This window comes from Manis pentadactyla, chromosome 14, assembly GCF_030020395.1.
Source record: "Manis pentadactyla isolate mManPen7 chromosome 14, mManPen7.hap1, whole genome shotgun sequence".
Lineage (NCBI taxonomy): Eukaryota > Metazoa > Chordata > Mammalia > Pholidota > Manidae > Manis > Manis pentadactyla.
This window is the reverse complement of record NC_080032.1, coordinates 39,775,721-39,796,165: the sequence shown is the minus strand read 5'-3', so window position 1 is coordinate 39,796,165 and position 20,445 is coordinate 39,775,721. Positions and strand designations below refer to the sequence as shown.

The 20,445-nt window shown below is 40.1% G+C and overlaps 1 protein-coding gene across 12 annotated transcripts in view; it reads left to right on the top strand.

The window, feature by feature from the left end:
* Positions 1-20,445, top strand: part of RBMS3 (RNA binding motif single stranded interacting protein 3) — a 1,308,700-nt gene that overhangs the window by 262,622 nt on the left and 1,025,633 nt on the right. For all 12 annotated transcript variants that reach the window (XM_057491391.1, XM_057491386.1, XM_057491384.1 and 9 more), the window contains one exon: positions 15,083-15,151. In XM_057491391.1, coding sequence (XP_057347374.1) covers positions 15,083-15,151 — 69 coding nt within the window. The remainder of the gene's footprint in view (positions 1-15,082; positions 15,152-20,445) is intronic.

Genomic DNA, 20,445 nt, shown 5'->3' with positions numbered 1-20,445 from the left:
TCAGCATCTATTCCTGAGGTGACTTGTCAGTGCAGTTGAGTTTGAGAAGCTTTGACTCAATCGAGTGCTATTCAAAGTGTGGCCTCGGATGAGCAACATCTTCATCTCGGAGCTTTCTAGAAAAGTGATTCTCAGGGGCCCCTCTCAGATCTACTGAATCAGCCATCTGGGCCTGGGGGGCCAGGTATCTGTGGTTGAGCAGAGCCATCAGGTTAGCCTGAGTCACCACTGGTTTATCCTATGAGCTTCAATTACTTCCTCATCTCCAGTATAATTGCAATAATAACATGTATACTGTTAGGGTGGTTTAAAGATGAAAAAAAATAGTATAATATAGTAGAGTTTAATGCAGTAGAATATAATATGGTGAAATACAATATACTATAATATATGTTATGTGTATAGAGAGAAAATAAAATGGTCATATATGATGAGCAGAACTTGATAAATAGTGTGCAATGAAGAGTGGGAAGGAAATTGGAAATGAGGTAAACTGTAAGGGTCTTTATCAGTTATGGTACTTTGGTTTCAAGCCAACAGAAACTAACCTGGCTAACGTAAGCAAAATGGAATTTACTGGAAGGATATGGAGTAGGTCACAGAATTAAATTTAAAAGGAGAAAATGAGCCTCTGTGCTTGGGAAAGACAACGACGACAGGAGCCCCAGGGATCTAGAACGGTTAGAAAAATGAATAAATGATCTCTCTAGGGTACTGTGATCTGGATGATGACCTCCAGTTGCCCTTGGGCCACTCAAGATCCAAATTCTTGGTAAAGAGACTGCCTGGCACGCTTGGGTCACCTGGAAGAGAAGGCACTTGAACTGCACATGCAGTAAGGATAGAGGAGTTTCTCAAATGAATACGTTATTACTAAAAAATGAGGGAATGGGAACTGGGCAGTCAAATCAACAGATGCCCGTTACAGATAACCCTGTCTTTGATGCTCTGAGTTGCCCATTCAGCATGGACTTTGGACCTGGCGCAGTGATAAGAGATCCTGGAGCAGCAAGCTGGAAGGCAGGTGCTGGCTCTCCCAGGAAACCTCCTGGCTGCTCCCTTCTACCCTGCAGCTCTAGGACTTTGCATTCTACCCAGACTGGAGTAGTTTTGGGTGGTTGAGGAGTGGGTGTACCACTTGAACTAAAGCATACCTTCGTGCACACAGCTGTTGCTTATGGGTGCCCCTGCTCAGGGTAAAGCTGAAGTTTCCCTGGAGAGGCAGCAGCCTCCACTCCTCCCCTAAGAAGCCACGAAGAGACAGAAAAGCACAGGAGAATGACACATCGGACATCTTTTTTTTTCCCTACAGTTTCATAAGTGATGATTTATACAGACATGCTCATGTCTGAAATGTGCCGTATTGGCTCCATGCACTGTTTGTTTTTATGCATATTTTGTGCATGTGGGACAAGTGGCTGTGTGTGGCTTGAGCTCCAGCTCTATTATTTTTTTCTCCTTTTGATGCTTCCGGTTAATCACAGAAATGACCCCTCTGTGTATGTGGGTTTCCCCTGGCGTGTGTCTGTGCCATGGTAACAGTGGCTGGTAATGGTTTGTCTGTGCAGGGAAATTGGCATGAAGGCTGGTTTATTTAATGTGCGTGGAGGGCAGAAGGTTTCCAGAGCCTTTTAAAATGATTGTGCTGATACCTTGAGTATAATCTGGTGCCTCATAACATTCGCGAATCGAAGCATGGAGACCTGGAGAGGCAGGGAGCTGACTCGTTCTAGCATGAGCCATTGACTCATCTTTTCACATCTCCAGGGTGACTGGGCATTTCTTTCACCTCACCTCACAGTGGAGACATCAGTGATTACAGTACACACGTTGCATTTAAGGTGGTCAGTAGACCAAGGCCATGATAGCCAACACCAATTCAAAAACTGAACTGGTTTTAGATCTGAAATCATATGGAGTTCCTGAGCTCAGTATTGAAGGTGGGTTTACATCTGCAGGAGGAAGAAGGCTTGTGAAGTCCTCTGTTGAGAACTGATATGATGGTGTCTCCTCTTATGAAAGAGTTTTCATTCTAAACTCCTTGTGGAAGTTAGAAATTGCATGCAATTAAGATTGCCTTCAAAAATCTCTTAAATTTCAAATTAAGTTCAATATCTATGCTTTTGTATGTACACTTATGCAGAAAATTAATATATAATAAAATATGTAATATAGAATATTATATAGTATGAAATATATTTAGATAACATGCATATAATATGCAGTATATATTATACTTAATATGTTATATAATTACTATGTAACAAGTATATAACATAATACATTAATATACTTACATATTATACATATTAGTAACTACATGTATTTATAAATATAAATAAAATAGTAAATATATAATGTGAATACATAGAAATCATGCATATAGGCATACTTATACTTATAATATCCATAATGCATGTTTATATTTTATGAACTGTACAAGTTTATAGATTTATATACATGTGTTTGTATCATCTATAGTTGATACATGTTCAAAATTATTTTTCACAGAATCTTGATTATATAGGTAAATACACCTATATTTGAAAACCCAAGAGTTAGGGCACGTATGATTAATTTCTCTCTACTTCACGGACTTGCTCTAGAGTCAAAAGTACCTTCTGTTGGCTTCCTTTGGATTTCTTCATTTTCCTCCTGCATACAGGTATACTCTGAGTTCAGCATTTGTTATTCTGCCAGCTTTTCTGCCCAAATGCTATGAATTAAAGCTGTGCTTAAATATAAAGCATGGGTCATGTTTGATGTCTGGTTGTCTATTAATCTTAGTGTTGGACCTAGGTAATTTGGGAGCATAAGAAGTCAAAGAAAATTGCTGGTCTGCAAGAAATGCCTTCAGGAATGGCAATCGTTTACTGTCCATTCAAAGCAATGCTCAGTATTCCTGGCAAATGGATGATATTTTAAATCCTCATAATTTATTTACTCTTATTTTAACCATCATAAAAATTGTAGCCTATCAATTATACATGAAACTGAATGCTAGAAGACATAGGAGAAACATGCTGGCACTCATTTCCTTTCAGTCCAGTCACCTCAAATTATAAACAAGTTCTATATTTACATCCCTCTGCAAAAATGCATATGTACATTACATATGTCACACATTATGTAAACCAGTAGTTATCATTGCTTCACACACTATTTTCCTACAGGCTCCAGTTTGATTATCATAAACAACTGTTTCTCAAAAATGATGTTTAAAATTTCTCTCTTTGAGTATATTGCATGCCTTCTCTTTTCATTGTAGTTATGAAGCACATGTGGCCACCTTAACAAATTTAATTTCTTTCCATCCTTCTTGCAGAATATGATAGAATAAAGGTATTTTCTGATTTGTTGGGGTTTTTTTTGCTCTAATTTGTTCTGGACTGACTATTAACAATTGAAATTGGGTTTTGAGTGTGGTTCTTGGAATCCATGTCATTATGTTAAATTCATACCTTGCATTTGGTCATTGAAAAAGTATACCTTTGGGGGAAAAAAAGGCCATATCAGGAAATGTAGAAAAACAAATTGTATTTTGAATGAAATTTTCCATTTGGTTCCCCCTGCAGTCTGCCTATAGTGTATTCTAGGGGACTCTGCTGACACTAGGTGCCTTCCAGAGATCCCAGATATGCAAATATACCTTCCGTTATGACAGGACTCTCTTAATTGTCGTTCCAGGTTGTTCAGAATGACAGGACTAAAACAGCAAACAAGAGTTTTGTGTGGAATAAGAGTAGAGTTCATTATGGCTATTAAAAATTCTAATGACATGAAAGCCAATTATTGTGACTTCAGGTGGTTATTCTGAATGCACTTCGATACGTGACAGGCGAGGTAAACATTTCAGCCCCAGACAGCTCCATTAATTAATTACTGCTCAGGATTCTGAAGCTTGCTTAGATGCTTTGAGAGCCATGTAGAATACTTATAAGTTACATATTCAAGACAAGTCCAGACAAGCAAACTGGGTACTTAATAATATTTTTTTTTCATGTATTTGTTTGACATTTATTTGAGTAAAACTTATATTTAAAAATATTTCACCCTATATTCCATTTTCCCCTATAGAGAAGCTTATATAGAAAAATCTATGGCAATTTAAAAAGAAAAAAATAGTGTCTGAAGAGGGCAGCCTTTCCACAATTTCTCAGAATTTACTCCATTTAAATGTACATTGCTTTGGGAAGTTAATTATATTTTATTTTTTATTTTTTGTGGTTCAATGATTGTGAATGGTTTTATGTGTACTGGCCTTAAAACCTATTCCCTTAAAATTAGGCTCAGTTCTCCACCTCACCTCCCTCCTCCCATATTTTTTAAAAAGTTTCAAAAAATAGAGACGGCAACAAAATGCTTCTAAATAAATGGCTGTGTTTGGAAGAATTAACTTCACTCCCAGTGTATTCATGAGCATTTTAATGGGATGCAGCTACTTATGTCTATGTCAAGTTTTAAGCTTTATAATCAAGTTAGAATTATGAAATCTTTAGTTTCCTCAGGTAGGGAGCCAGGGGAGAAAAAACTGAAGTGCATTTTTCTACTCTTCTGTGGCTTTCATGCCCACGAGAAAGATCAGGCACATGACAACTTTCTGGAAGAGTCATAGATGCGTTTTCTCCGGCATACTCCATTCAGTCACAGAGCAAAGACTTCAAAAGTTTCTCACTTGTAAACACATACTAGAAAGTGTGGGTGCCTAAAGTGTTCTGTACAGGGAAGTGAGCACGGAGGGCCCTCCTGACCCACTGTGACAAGCTGTGGCCACCCTGTCCTCGCTACCCCCCGTCAAATGGCAAAGCAGAGCCATGTCAGCGGTGCCCATGGTTGCGAGGCTCGTTGCAGCCGAGGGGCATCTGGTGCTTTCACAGAGGGGCACTTGGTCCTGTTCCGTGATGAAGATTCAGAGGTGGGAGGAAATCCCAGGATACGAATGGAGGGCTACGCAGGGGACATGTGCTTAAGGGAAGACTTCTGGGAGTTACCGGCCTCTGTGTGATGAAAGAATGTCTGGCAGATGGAAAGAGGGAGCTGCCTATTTGATGGGGGAGTTGATTGAACCAATCCTAAAATTCAATAACCACTGCCCTGCACCGGCTTTAAGAAGTTGAGGCCTGGAAAAGCCTGTGGATTACCACTTGTGGTAGTATCTAAGTTTTAGGCACTCTGGCTGTCCTGAGGATTCTCATGGCTTTGTGGAAAAATGACTGGGCTGGAATTCCAGGTCGGGGGAGACCCACTTGGAACACTAGGTTCTAGCCAGCTTGTGAACGAATCCTTGCCACTTAACATTGTCCACTGTGTGCATCATTAGTGTGAATAGACTTTGAAAACATATAAAGTAGTATATGACTATTGAGAGACTCATATTTTCACAGAAAATTTGCCTTTAGTTTAAACTCCTCAATTTTTAGATGAGGAGAGGTGCCTTGGTTAAGGCCACATCATTTGTATCAGATCCAGGAGGAAAAACACATCCCCACTTCCCAGACTTCTTTTGATACACCTTATGTGACAGGTGGCCCCCAGTGGGCCTTGTCTCCTGGCGTTCGCACCCCAGTGTGGTGCCCTCCCACATCGTACCAGGATTGGTCTTTTTGGCCAGTAATCACTGGTAATCATAGGCCACTAATGAGGAAATTCAAGGTTTATTCTGTTTAAAAGAACTCTGACAATCTCTGACCCACTGTGTGTTTTATACGTTTCAGAGATACTGCCAGGAAATTTTCAATTTGCTATTTTGGCCAATGAAGTCAGCTTGAAGTGTTAAGTTCTAGATATGGTTAGCACCTTAATGTTTTCTGGAGATAATAACCTAATCCATAATTTCCTAACACTGTGGTTTTCCTACTGCAAGTTCCAAAAGGAGCAACCACTTCTGGTGTGGGTATGGGGAGGTGGGGGCACAGGAAAAGGTGGCAAACAGCCGGTCAATCAGGTTTCCACAAAACAAGCCAACTAACACAAAACCCAAATACTGTAGAAATTTCCTATCTTTGGGGCCATTCCATGTGTGAAAGGTAAGGATTGTTTAAAGAATTCATTGGCACTCCAAGTCCCAAGTCAGTGCTCTAAGGCGTTCACTCTGGCTGATACACACCATAATTTAGGGAATTCTTTAATTCCTCAGGGAGGTTCTGTGGAAGACAAAATCCCTGAGATGTTAATAAATATTCAGGAGGAAAACAAGTTGAGAGAGAGAAGAAGGAAGGGGAAAGGTGGGGGAGGGGGGCCAGAAGGGAAAGAAGTAAGTAAATAGGTTCTTTAGACCCATAATGTTGGGAAACTGGGTTGGACAAATGGGTCTGTGGATAGGTCTTTGGAGCAGAAATTCTCAATGCCTTTTATATGCCAAAATGTTCAGTGATTCTTAGTGAGGTCAGAGCAGTGTCCTCTGGGTTAACTTTCCTGCTTTCCCCGTACTTAAACATTCCAGTGAAGGACAAGAACAATATACAAACTCTAACCTGTGGACCAAATCTGACCGAATTGTCTTTGCCAATAGTTTTATTGGCACACAGCCACGTCCATTCATTCAGCCATCATCTGTGGCTGCTTTCATGCTACAATGGCAGAGTTGAGTCTTGTGAAAGAGACTGTGTGGCCTACAACCCCTAAAATATTCATTATATGGTCCCTTATAGAAAAATGTTGCTAACTCCTGAGACATGTTGCATTTCCCACAATTGACCAAAGGACCATTTTTGAGGAGGTCATCTTGTGGGTCCAGTTTCTGTGTCCCAGACTGGGGCACCTTGAGTCAGCTCAAGCCTTCCTTATGGGCGCGTGTGTGCCTCCCCTGCCCGAGTACCTGGGAAGCAGAGTTCCCTGCGTTGCTCTGTCACGCAGCTGCTGGAGGAGGATTTCTGTTCCTGAGACATGGAGTGCCCGATCAAGCCCAGTAGCTAAAGTGACTCACTTCTTTTTTGTAAGATTCAGAAGATTAAGTTGAGTTACAGAGAAAGCTGCACAATCACAGGGAGCTTATCATTTATTTACTGAGCATTCCGTTTGCTGTTTTTAGTCTTGTGCAGGAAGGGAGTTAGAGGTTACCTTGTGCTCTTGTCCTCAGCGAGTTAACAGTTCTCTGTCTCCTTGAAGAAAGTGACTGCAAGACGTGTTCAACAACAATGTGAAAATTCAGGGATGTAATTTTTAAAAAAGACCTCAAGGAGGAAAAACCCTGAAACTTTTTTTTTTCATAATTCAGAGAATGATGTCTTCCTCTCCTTTAGGTGTGATTCACGGGCTATGCTATGCTTTCTAAAGATTTTTACTTGCACCATGATGAGAGAGGAATAATTTTTGAGCTAATAAGGTAAAGTAGTTATCTATTGCTGTGTAATAAATTACCCCCAAATTTATCAGCTTAAATGACAAATACTATTTTGCATGGTTTCTGAGGGTGGGGAATATGTGAACAGATTGGCTGGGGGTTCTGGGTCAAGGTCTATTTCAAAGTTAAGGTCAAGGTGTTATTCTACAGTCTGGAGACTTGACTAGTGCTACAGGTTCAGCTTTCTTGCTCACTCACGTGGCTGTTTGCAAGAGGTTTCAGTTCCTCATCACGTGGGACTCTTCATAGCATGGTTCTGACGTGGTTCTCCCATGACATTGCTTGGATCTAAGTGATCCAGGAGTGAGAGAGCTCGCCCCAGAGTTAAAGCCTAATCTGCGAAGTGACATCGTTATTTTTATTGTATCCTATTGGTCAGATAGACAAACCCTACTGCACTGTGGGGAGGATGGCAAAATGGTGTAAATGTCAGGGAGCACGGGTTGTTGGAGGCCACCTTGGAGGCTGGGGATCACACTCTGGTATTTAAAGCAGAAAGCAGCATCTGCTGATGAAGCAACCTCTTATGCCCTCACTGTTTGCCGCTGGTCTAGGACACTTGGAGTTCAAGACCCGAGAATTGACTCTAAATTCAACTCTGCTCAGATGAAACCATTGCTAGCCTACAGAGCCCCTTTTTTGTGACTGAGAGTAAGGTACCCTCCCTAAGATATTTTACATCCACTTGTTGGGAAATTGTCTTAATACACCAATCTCATTACAACATTGACACCTTACTACTTCTGCTGGAAAAGTGTTATAACATACCAATGTGCGCTTACTTTTGTGTTGTGACTAGTCCCCTCATGCAGTGCACAACCTGTGTAGCCTGTATGTGTGGTGGACAGAGCAACAGTCCTTCTTGAAGTCAAGTTGTGTAGTGTAATATCCCCCCCTGGATCCTAAACTCTTAGAGGGTAGGATCTGAGTCCCTCCTTTACGCTCCTCCCTTCCTTCCACTCATACTATAGAGACATATATTGGGGGCATGGAGAAAGGAGAGGAAGGAGCCCCCTGAGGAGAATCTCCTCCATCTTTATAACCCCTGTTGCTAGAAGAGGGCTTTGCATGCCCAGGTGTGCAAGGAAATGCTTGTGAAGTTCAAGTGCACAAGGGCCAAAGGACTAGGCAAGAGAAACCCTGGGAGCCCCACTTTGATTTTAGTAAATACGTACGGTATTCATTCCCTGAGGAAGATGGAGTCAGTATTATTCTACATCTGCTGTTTGTAAACAAAGCACAAAGACTTGGTTACATCTCCTAAAAAAAGACTCATTTATTTCTCCTTCATCCCTGGAAAATAAATAAAACCAAGAGGCAAAACCTATTGAATAGAGTTACTAAATCAACCTTTGGTACTTAATTGCATTGAGATTTTCTTCCTCTTATATTTGCAGTGAGGCTAGTTTCGGCTTACTTCATTTTTCATTTTGTAAGGGAATGAGGACACAAGGAGTAATTCACCCAATTTCAGATTTCACAACTTCAGAGGGAGGAGCATGGAGATTTTGGAGGTGGCCTGGAGGAGGGGCGGTAAGACGGCAGAAAGCCTGGAAACTAAGACACACAAAGGAAAATGTAAAAGGTTAAATACAACCAGTTGATTTAATCGAGAAAAGAGCACCAAAGATTGCTTAGCATTAAGAAGAGAAAGAGTATGTGTGAGCTGCTTGTCATATACCCTAATGATGTGGGCTTTTATTGAAACTGAAAGATTTAGGTCAACTTTTAGGTACCATTCCTTACACAACTATGAGGATTCTCTGTAGCATTATGAATGTGATAGAACTCCTTGACCTAGCTAGTTTGGCCCAGAGTTCTGGGATTCCATATTTGAGCTCAATAATTTCTTCTTAAAATGAGGATAATTAGTCTGTGGCTGTGTTTATACAAGTTAAGGAGGACAGAAACTCTTCCTTACACATCTCATGGACATGAATAGTGTAGGCCCTCAGTAAATATGCTGAATCCATGTGGCAACGCATATTGGAACACGTGTTCCAGAATATCACACCTGTATTGAGGAAATCATGCTGCTCTTTCAATAGCAAAATCATTAAAGAGGCTCTAGAATTTCACCCCACACCCTTTTTTTTTTCTTTATTGATTTCCTTTCCTGCGCTTGCGTGGTATGCATAAGTACTTATAATTTTTTTTGGTGGCTACCTATTAAGGTGTGCGTGGGTAGAAAACTTACACCGCTTTTACTTTACAAAGTTTCTTGCCTAGGAAGAAGGGTTTTTGAGTCAGCTCTCCATACCTTCCTTGCTTATTAAAAACATTACTGCTGTCTAGGTTATTTGCTTTCTTCGGTCTTGTGTCTTGCATGATTCATCTCATAGGGTTTGGAAGCATGATTTTCTATCTGAAATTAATGTCTGAAGAGTGATGTCTGTCATTCAGAGTTCGGCCTATCTGAATAACCCATACTGATTCTTGGATCATATTTGTCAATGCGTTTTTGTGCTAAGATGTTAGATGCAGATGTCTAATGGGGCACGTTCCAACTCCATTTATTGGTTTTTCATTTTTTCATTCTTCAAATACACTCAAGGCTTAATGCAGGAAAAACTCCAGCTACTGAAAAATGTACATGTTCCTGAAGTTCCTTGTCTTGTGATGATGGGCAATTAGGCTTGGAGGAAGCTGGCCAAGCCAAGGACGGTTGCGAGACAGAGGATGGCAGCTGCCTGGCTGGCTGGCAGTCTCGCTGCAGCATCTGGCAGCTTTCCTCCGTCATGAGCTGCCATTGAATTTGGTCTGTCTTCCAGGTTTCTGCATAGCACTTTTCCCCCCTCTGTTTAACAGAACACTCTGTGAAGGAGGAGCCCTCCTAGTAGCACTCTGCATGCTTCTGTCACTAATACTCTAGGCTAACCTCCACCTAAACTCCCTTCTCAATGATGTAAGTAACCTGGATTTCTGCACACCTCACAGCCTGGGGAAGGAAGGGAGAGAAAGAAGATGTACAGTGCGATTAAGTATTTTTGTCTCAATTTTCTTTGACTTTAGCTTCTCGCTGCTTTTGTAGATCATCCAGTTCTTTTAAAGTCACCTGACAGTATTTCCAAAATGTTTCATGCAGTATAACATGCACCCATTAACCAATGTGCTGGGGGCTGTCTGCCATTTACTTTAGCTATCAATAGTTTCAGTATTTTCTGTGAATCCATATTGAGGAATTCTCTGTCCTAATATCTTAAAGTCTGGGCCAGTGGTGCTATACATTCTAAGATATTAGCAGCAACTGGAACTCTGGAATTTTACCAGGTTTTATTGTATTTGCCCTAAAAAATGTAAATTCATTGTCTGTGTCTCTTATTGAAGCAGTTTCTTATACTTGCTGAAGTTGAATAGAGTTAAGTTTATGGAAACTATTAATTAATTTGATGTGTCCTGAGCACTTATTATATTCCAGGCACAGACATGCCTGGTCTCATGAGTAAATAAAATCCAGACCCCACTTGCTTCCCACTTCCCCTGTGACTGTGTAATGTGTGATCTATAAGCAGAAGCTACATTCAGAAGGCAATTGCAAGACCATGTGATGAGAACCTTGATAAGTGTTAAGTCTTATTGTGTTGGAGCATATCAGAAGGGCAGCAGCCCATTTTTGGTATTCAGGGGGAGTTTTGCAAGGGCAGGGGTTGGGGAGGGGCAGTGGGGGTGTGGGTAGGGGTGGAGGTAAACAGTGAAACTGAAACCCTTACCCAACCATTTAACTGGACTGCTGTGGTTCAAGGTTCAGTCTATATCAATAGATTAAAAATCAGATTCTTTTTCCCTAAACATCTTCCCACAATTTCCAGAAATATTTTTCTGGAGTTTAAGAGTTCATTTGATCTGTTTAGAGAAAACTACTATAAATAACCGTGGGCCTTCATGCCTCTTCCTCATTCTTGTCCTTCAATGGATGCATGTAGAAGTGGAAGACAGTGATGGGATTATTCTGGGGTTTTTCTTTCCTTCTAAGATTTAATATGAATCAATCCAAGAGCCTCTTTAAAATTGCAAATTGATGGATCCCACTTCCAGAGATTTGTAAAGTCCTGGGATCAGAGAATTTGCATTTTAAATTAGCATGCGTCATCATGTTAATCTGGGTACTGCCCTTTGATTAACCACTAGTTGCTAAGGGTACTAGTAGGAGATTGAGGATATGAACAATTATTTATTTATTTGGTTTATCAGGTGAGTTGATTTTTGTCTAGGCTGAAATCCAAACTATATGCTATGGCTAGTTTATTAAAAAACACATCAAGGAAACCTAACCAGATTTTGTGTTTTGTGTATGAGACTGATTTTTGAATATGACCACATCCATCAGAAGCTATGGTAAATTCTGAATGTTGTCAAGACTTTAAGATTTTTAATTCATGTTAACTGGTTGTTTTTGTTGTTTCTGTGGCCTTTTACATTTATCCTGAGCACTAGGAAGGACATGAAGTGTGTGAATCACTAGACTGCAATTACCATTATCAAGTTAATTAACTTGGGTCAATGCTGAAATGCAGTGTGACCTCTAGGAAAAGGTTAACAATGGACATGGAAGTATGGAGACACTTATCAAAAAGGGCTAGATATGCATTTCATATGGAGTTATTGCATGCAAATCCATGAGTGTCTATTTTCTGCCCTTCCTACTTCAAGGTTCCTTAATAATTTGGGTCCTATGGTACAAGGCACATGTCTTACTTTTATTTCAAATGCTTTCTGAATGTCAGTATCTTGACTTTGATTACTAAGAGTTTATTTTGATTAAAAAAACAAAGCTTTCAAGAAGACAAGAAATCAGTATTGGTGAGGATGTGGAGGAAAGGGAACCCTTGTGCACTGTTGGTGGGAATGTGAACTGGTGCAGTCACTATGGAAAATGGTATGGAGGTTTCCTAAGAAATTAAAATAGAAATACTATAGAATCCAGTAATTCTTCTTCTGGATATAATATATCCACATTAAATAAAACCAGGAGAGTGAAGAGGTATCTGCACTCCATGGTTATTGCAGCATTATTCACAATAGCCAAGATATGGAAGAATCTAAGTATTTATCAATGGAGGAGTATGTGAGATACATACTCATACATGTGCATACACAATGGAACAGAAAAGAATGGAATCCTACCATTTGCAATGACATGAAAAGACCCTGAGGGCATTGTGCTGAGTGAGATAAGTCAGATTTGTCAGATAAAGGCAAATACTGTATGATACCACTTATATGGGGAATCCAAAAAAACTGAACTCCTAAAACCAACTGGCCAAATAAATATGAAATAGGCACAAGGAAAAAACACTGAGCTCATGAAAACAGAGAATAGAATGGTAGTTACCAGAGTCTTGGGGTATGGGAATTGGGAAGATGTTTACGGATTCAACCTCACAACTAGTAGATAACCCCTTAGAGAATAAAGTCAATAGCACTGTATTTTAAACTTCAAAGTTGCTAAGAGATAGATCTTAATAGTTCTCACCAGGAAAAAGGTATGATAAGTATATACCATGATAGAGGTGTGAGCTAACACCATGGTGGTAATCATATTGCAGTATGTAAACATATCAAAGCAAGACCATACACCTTAAACTTACAGTGTTATATGTCAATTATATCTCATTAAAAAAAACCCAAAGCTTTAGTATTTCTGATAATAAATATAAAACTTATTGTTACAATTTTAGAAACCTATATTGTGGCTTGATAGAGTGATGAGTTATGTTCTCAAAGCATGTCTTGAAAGTTAGCCTGATGATGAATTCTAAAATCTTGTGATTTCAGGAGGCTCTGTTGAAGCCCAAAGCACTGGGGTAGAAACCCAGCTAACAGACCCTTCCTGCAAATGCAAGGAAGCCAGAATCTGCTAAAATATTCAGGCAAAGGGCTATTCTGGATTATTAACATTTTCTAGTTAACTGAAGTTGAAGAAGTTCCTTTGGTATTTTAAACACATAATATTGAAATGAATCTAGTCTTTCCATGGAAATTCAGTGTCACCACTATAATCAGTAATCACTTATATGCTCTAAAAGTGCAGATTTATTTAATTGAATGGATTTGGGGCTGGATGAGACAGGAGCATGGGAGCTGTCTAATTTAACGTTACCTCACAATTAGGAACATGGCATCAGAGAAGATACCTGGTCATGCATTGGAAAAGTCTGATCGATATGAAATGTGTTCCTATTACATCTTAGTAAAGAAATGATGGTGAAGCTTTTATTTAACTTCTAGCCACCTCCTTGATAGTTCTCCCTTTAGCCAAGTTGAAAACTGAAATGCTCTTTCCTGCCTTGCTGTAGGTTCCAATCCTATTAAGCTGAGTGCGGCAGGAGAGCAGGGGTGGGTGGGGGTGCTGAGAGCTGATCCCAGGCCTGCCTCCTCAGGCAGGCAGATGCTGGAGAGAAGAATTGAGCAGGCAGAGCACAGCATTTAGCCAGCATGCCAACCTCCCTGTGGCAGAGATTCAGGAAAGCTGTCAGAATCAGCAAAGGCCAACACAGAATTACAAGGGCTCCTGAAAGGCAGATGGAATTCAGTGATGCTGAATGCAGGAGTTGGCAATACTTGATCGGTTTAGTGATCATTTTCCAAACCTACTGATCATTTCATATCTTCATGCTTCTGTCATTACGTTCTCTCTGCCTGAGGCATCCATAAGTTCCTGAGGAATCGAAATTTTGTAATTTGACTCTTAATTTGAAGGAACCAGGAAAGTGTATCATTACATTTTGCAAGTAATAGAAAGTGTGATTGTAGGCAATTACACAAGGAGGGTTTAGGCAAAAGTAGGAGCCTGAATCTGTGGTTCAGAGGCATAGCAAGATGGGGGTTAATTTCTCTGCTTTTCTCTTAGCCTTTTCCTCTTGGGCACAAAACAGTTGCTCAGCTCATGTAGCAAGGCTGTATTTAGAGAACAAGAAGAGTAATGGGGAAGGTACAAGCCTTATCCTTGTACCCCTTTATCAGAAAAAGTGAAGGGTTTCTCAGAACTGTCCCCTTCCCCTCAAGAATTATACTCATGTCTCCTTGGCCACAGCTAGCGGGAAGGAATGCTAAGAGAGTGAATATGTAGTTTTTCTAGCCTCTATGATAGAAGTAGGCAAAGAAAAATGGTCTTAAGAATGGTTTTGGATGAGCTAGTCTACAGTGAGCTTGTGGCAATTCATAAGCCCAGGGAGCCGGAAGCAATGGTGTGGCCATGTCTTTCCTAAGATGAAGGATCTTTTTTACAGTCAGAATAACTGACTCCAAATGGCTTTACTTATTAACTTGGATGTTTGCCGACCAGTTTTGTTTCAAGTGGAAACTTATAATAATGTGCCTTATTTTCTGCTTTTTAAATTAATGCCTTGCACATGTGCAGAATTTTACTGTACACAGTGCTTCACACCTATTATCATATTTGATCCTCACATGAACCTCGTAACCTAAAAATTACTATCCATGTCCCACGGAAGAGAAAGTTGAGATAGAGCACACTTGGGTGACTTGTACCAGGCCCAGCAGCTAGTACAAGCTGAGACTTGAGTCCAGATGTTTTGATTCTAGTGTCCATGTTATTACACTTAGGAGAAGATGTTTCAAAAGAAATGAAACAGAAAGATTGAGGTTCAGACAGAGTCTAAGATGTGTTAATTTTTGAAACTGTAGACATCGAATAAATAATTTGTTTCGGGAAATATGAAGTGTTTTCAGATCGTGTGAAGGCATGAACTCTTTTTTTTTTTTCTCTCTCTTTTTCAGAGAACCTCGGCCAGCAAGTCCTTAGGTGCCGCTTCCTATAGCAGATGGTCCAGTTCACAGCCACATCAGGTGACATGCTCGTTTTAAGAACCTGATCACGCTTGTTGTCCTTGAAGTACAGATATTCTGTCTCCGGGCCATGTGGAGGGTACTGGGCTCTGTCTATTCCCACCAGAAGGGGGCCCCCTTGAAAAAGCGCTGTGCCGTTCCTCCTCGCTGTTTGCTTTTCTGTGCCACACATTTTGGGACAGGGCTCTGTGAAGGGGACAGTGACAGGAAACAGCCGAAGTTCCATGTTTGAAGCCTTCCTCAGTGGATAGCTAAGAGAATCAATCCAGCAGTTACTGAAAGTGAATTTTGCCTTGTCTTTCTTCAACCAAAGGTTATCCCCTTCTGCCCCTTTTATCCAGGAAATGGTGTTGGTGTACGTTCCCATGTTACTTGCACTCGTGCGCCCATGCGTGTGGCACGCGGTGTCTCTAAGAGCATAGATGCCAATACATCAGAAGTTGTGCTAGTATGCAAGAAATCCTTTTTTCCCCTTCACTTCTCATTTTAATTAACAACTGCTATTCAGGTCAAACGATCCTAAACATTTAGCCTCTTTAGAGGAAGTTAAGCCAGCAGGGGGCTGTTGTCTTTGTGTGTAAACTAAGAAGGCCTTTTTCTGTTGGTGAGCAGTTTTTACAGGTGACACACTCAGACCACATAGGCTTCTCTTTGACTCTAAAACCTGACTAAGACTTGTATTCAAACTAGCTCTGAGTTATGAGAGCAAAAGGAAAGAAACTCCCATTTGTCATTTGTATTGGTCAGAATCCTCTTTGAGCCTTTTCAGGTTATGGAGGCTGGCTGCAGTGATTATAAGAGAATCGCACTGTAAATGGTTTATATTCACATTTTCTCCCTCATTTTATTGACTTTCTGTAGAAATTTAGCTTTGGTGATAGTTTATTCCCGCATCAGCTTATTGTGAGAACTCTTGTATACTACTTTTATCCTTTTTTTATGCAATTAGAAACTGACGTTTATCAATAAGGCAATACTGGAGAAAGCTAATGAGAGAAAATAAATAAGAATAATAAGAAAAATACATTCTCCCATTTTATCACAGTGCCTATTTTTATATTGAATCTGCTGGTGAAAAAAACAGTGGAGATGATGGCCTACCTCTGTTGGCATCAGCTTTGTGTGGGTGCTACAGTTCCTGGTCATTTGGGAAGAACTGTGTTGCTTGGTGAATGTGGGCTGGGAAAAGAGGTGGCACAGAAAGGGGAGCAGTGGCACCTATCAAGGACGGTGACTTTGAATATCCAAGTTTCCTTTATGTAGGAGAGCTACCAGCAATGGGTTTCATTTTTACCTTCTGTGTTGAACGGAATGTGGTTATATTAGGAGACGTTCAGTCTTAGCAGTGTCTTTTAGATTGGGGGCATAACTTGATGGCATTTCTAAATGGTACCCTGATTAAAGCTAACCTTGGAGACGTCTCTTTTGTACTGAGGATTCCCTGTGACTCTAACTGAAGGGAGTGGTACAGTTCTTCTATTTTGTAAGTTTCCCTGGTGATTATCTGTTGTGCTGGTCCTTGGTTTGTTTGTTTTCAGATGTACTCCAGGCCTAACCGTTGACATCTGTCCCAGGTTCCCTTGCTAAATGACTGTTAAATACTTTTTCCCAAAGGGAGGCATTGTAAGCAGATTGGAAAGAGCAGGAAAGGTAAAAACCAGGATATATTTCTCTCTCTCTTTGTTGCTTTGGGTAGTGTATCCCCATGGTCTGAGCCTCCACACGGCTCCAGCTCCCTTGAGGCAGCCCTGGCTTCTGGCCTCTAGGTACAGTCTCCTTTGTCCCCCAGCTCTAGAGGGGGTAGCAGCCTCCCCCCACCCTTCTGTGTCTGGTTTAGCTCTCCCAACACCCTTAACACTAGTTCCCTATATTAAATTCCTTCTCTTGGACTGCCTGGGGTGGGCTCTGTTTTTCCAGCTGTTTTCTGACTGACACACCTACCATGACATGATGCGCTTCATTCTTTTGTCCTATAACAGGGGCTTGTAATTTTAGAAATATGATGTGAATTCTTACAGGATCCCCAGCCTTGCAGCTGCTGAACACTCTGAGGTTTATCCTCTTGAGCTGGTGTGGTAGGTGGTGATCCTTTTATACCCCTATTCCAGACAGAATAATTATTTCCTCTTCTTTGTTACTCAGGGTCTAATCCTTCCCTTTCAAATTTGTGTTTATTACAAAAACCTTTGTTTCTTTGCGTGTTGGCAATATGATAGGCTTATTGGCTTCAGTCTTTGAAAGTAACAACATAGATTCTCAGCGAGGTTGAAAGTACAAGTGCAGCTCAGTCCTGGATTCCAGCTTTGTGTCTTCCTCTGATTTTTTGGCATGGGCAGAACATTTAGAAACAAAATCTAGTTGTGGATTTATATTTACTGAGAAAAGCAGATCTTTTCCTGTTTGCTTTCAGAACACCATGTGTAAACCTCAGATAGACACAACCATAGATACAGCACTGAGTAAATCCATACACAGGCAGATATCTGCTCACTGGAGAATTCATATCATCATTCCTTCTTAATCATTACCATAGACATTTGTTGAATGTTTGCTATTTCTTTACATGCACTATCTCATTTAATTCTCTCAACATCTCTGTGATAAGGATGCAATATTTTACAAATGGTGGGATTGACAACCTGAATGTTGAGCTTGTCCAATGCCATAGGGTTGGTTCTTTCAGATTCCAGAGCCAGGAGTGATACAATCTCTCTAAAGTTTTTAGACTAAATTAAATTAACACTAAATTAAGGCCACTGAAAACTGTTTCCATAAATGACCAGACACAAATTTTGGCCTTTAGGTACTATTTCTACTCTAAAATTATTTTGCATAGTTAACTTTCTTTGTTGAATGCTTATATCCACTCAAGTGTAAATAAGTCTATTTGCAAATAGACAACTTCCCAAACGTAGATCTTAATATATATGTATTAATAAGTTTTTTTTAAACTCATCATTTATTTATTTGGAATAATTTGGGAACAAATTTGTAAGAAAAAGGTATCTCCTCCCATCATTTTTCAGTTTTTAAGAAATGCACGTAGTGTTTTATATGCTTACAAATATCTAACACGTCAAAGTCTTGAACTTTGAATAAATGAAAGAGACAAAGGAGAATGGTGACTGGCTGCCTGGTATCTTCAAATCTGAAGCCCAATGTGATAAACTGAAATTGTGATTTTTTTTATGCCTATTTGTACTTCTCTTTGGAAAAGCTTCACATTTCCCATCATATCTTTTCTCTCATTTTCAGAACATTCCTTATAAATATTAAATAGCCATCTTCTTGTGGTTTAGAAATGAAAAGTTTATCCTTTGGGTGATTGGCTCTAATCCAAGCACTGGGTATTAAAAACCCTCAGTGTAATGGTTTGGCAAATAACAATCAATTATTGATTGATTACTGTTTCTTTAACCCTTAAGTAAACTTTATGTTTTGAGTAGTTCTTGGTAGGTGAGAACCTTAAAATTCATCTCATGAACAGGAAGAACCACTGAATTTAAAAAAAGATATGATATGTTAAGAAGAGACAATTTACTCAAAATAACTCAACCAGATATTTGAGTATCATTATATTCTAGTGGCAGATGAAACTGACAGCGTTCAAGGCTGACAGTAGAAGTTTCAGTTATCTGGAAGTTACATTGTTATCCGGTGTTAAATGAGGGAAGAAGAGAGTACTCTGTTATTTTACTATGTTTGTGTAGTAAGAGAAAGGATAGTGAAGCTCATTGGTGAAAGGGTACAGTGGGTATTTTTCCCAGCTTATATAATGTAGTCATACCTGAATATGAAAATCCATGTACTTAGCACATAGTAGGAACTCATGAAGCATTTGTTGAGTGAATGAATAAATTGTATGAAATGACAGCAGGAAGAGAATGGGGCAGGGGACCTCAAACCCATATTTATTTTTCTTTCCTTCCAATCATTAGTTTCTACCTTCTTCACTGAGGCTCACACCGAAGCTGATAATTATGAACTGACAGAGGTAAAATGCACTTTGCCTCATTTCTGGTGTTGGTTTTGATAGGAAGCATTGTGGAGGGAGAAGTAGAGGCTGCCAGAGGCCAGGAGAGTTCATACAGTGAATCACTGGTGCATCTGATGTTATGCCTTCAGGTCGTCCATTGTAGGCATTTTAGGAACTACTGTGGTCGCCATGAGATCTCAGTGATGAGACAGCGGCGGTGAGACCCTGTGTATGCTTACTTGGTGCTCTGAGCTCCCAGTTTATTCTGATGCAGGATTTTGAACACAACTGACCCCTTTGGCTGTGTGTGCATTTGTTGAGGTTTGTGATTTTCAATAAAAACAAAGGATTTATTTTATGCATATAAAGACCACCAGGAACACATATGTGTTAATCCAAATCTGGTGTTATTACACTTGTTGTCACTTGTGGCCATAAAGGAGACAGCATACCACAGAAAATGAGGGGTCTGAGAAGGAATGCTCTTGTTGGGAAGGGCTGGTTTTGGGGTACAGGCTCATGTTAGGTGATGTTAGCGAAAGTGGGTTTTGTTCTGAAATGAGTACTGCTGGGAAGTGGGGGCAGTTCTATGATTGACTATGTTACTCATTTTATCTAGAAGGTGAGAGAAATGGAGCGAGTGAAAAAAAATCAGCAGTCACATTACCTTGGTGAAGGCGATGTTTGGTCACTTTTGTGAGTTTGACAGTGGACTTGATTTTCTCTCTGCTTGGATGTAATTGTAGTGTTTTGGTCTTACTCAATACAGGTTATGCAGTAATCTTGCTTAATCTGATGTTGATGTTCATGAATTGTTTTTGTTAAGAGAGAACTCCTTGGCCTAGGGGCCAACACCGACAGTCTGCCTGAGACAGCACTGTTACACACACACACACACACACACACACACACACACACACTTTACATGTTTGCATCTGTACTCTCCTCCCAGGTCTTTGCCTTCCTCCTGATTCTTGCACTCATGTTTGAGAATATGACCCAAAGAGCAAAGTGGCAATGCTCTTAACTAGAGTTGACATCCAGCTGACATCCTAGCATTATAAATCTTGAGATCAGGGAAGATCTGCAATACCAATTCTTATGCATTTGCAAGCTGTCATGTCCCATTTGCAGCTTTTTTAAAAGGATAAGGGAAAAAGTGTGGAAAAGCCAACTTGACATAGTATAAACTCTTACAAATTTGGACTTGCATTTGAAAATAACCATTTAGAGTGTAGAAAATCAGGGTCTGATTAAATGAAATGTATGATTAATGACAGCTTTTCTTCATAGATGGTACCCCAGTGAACCGTGCCTC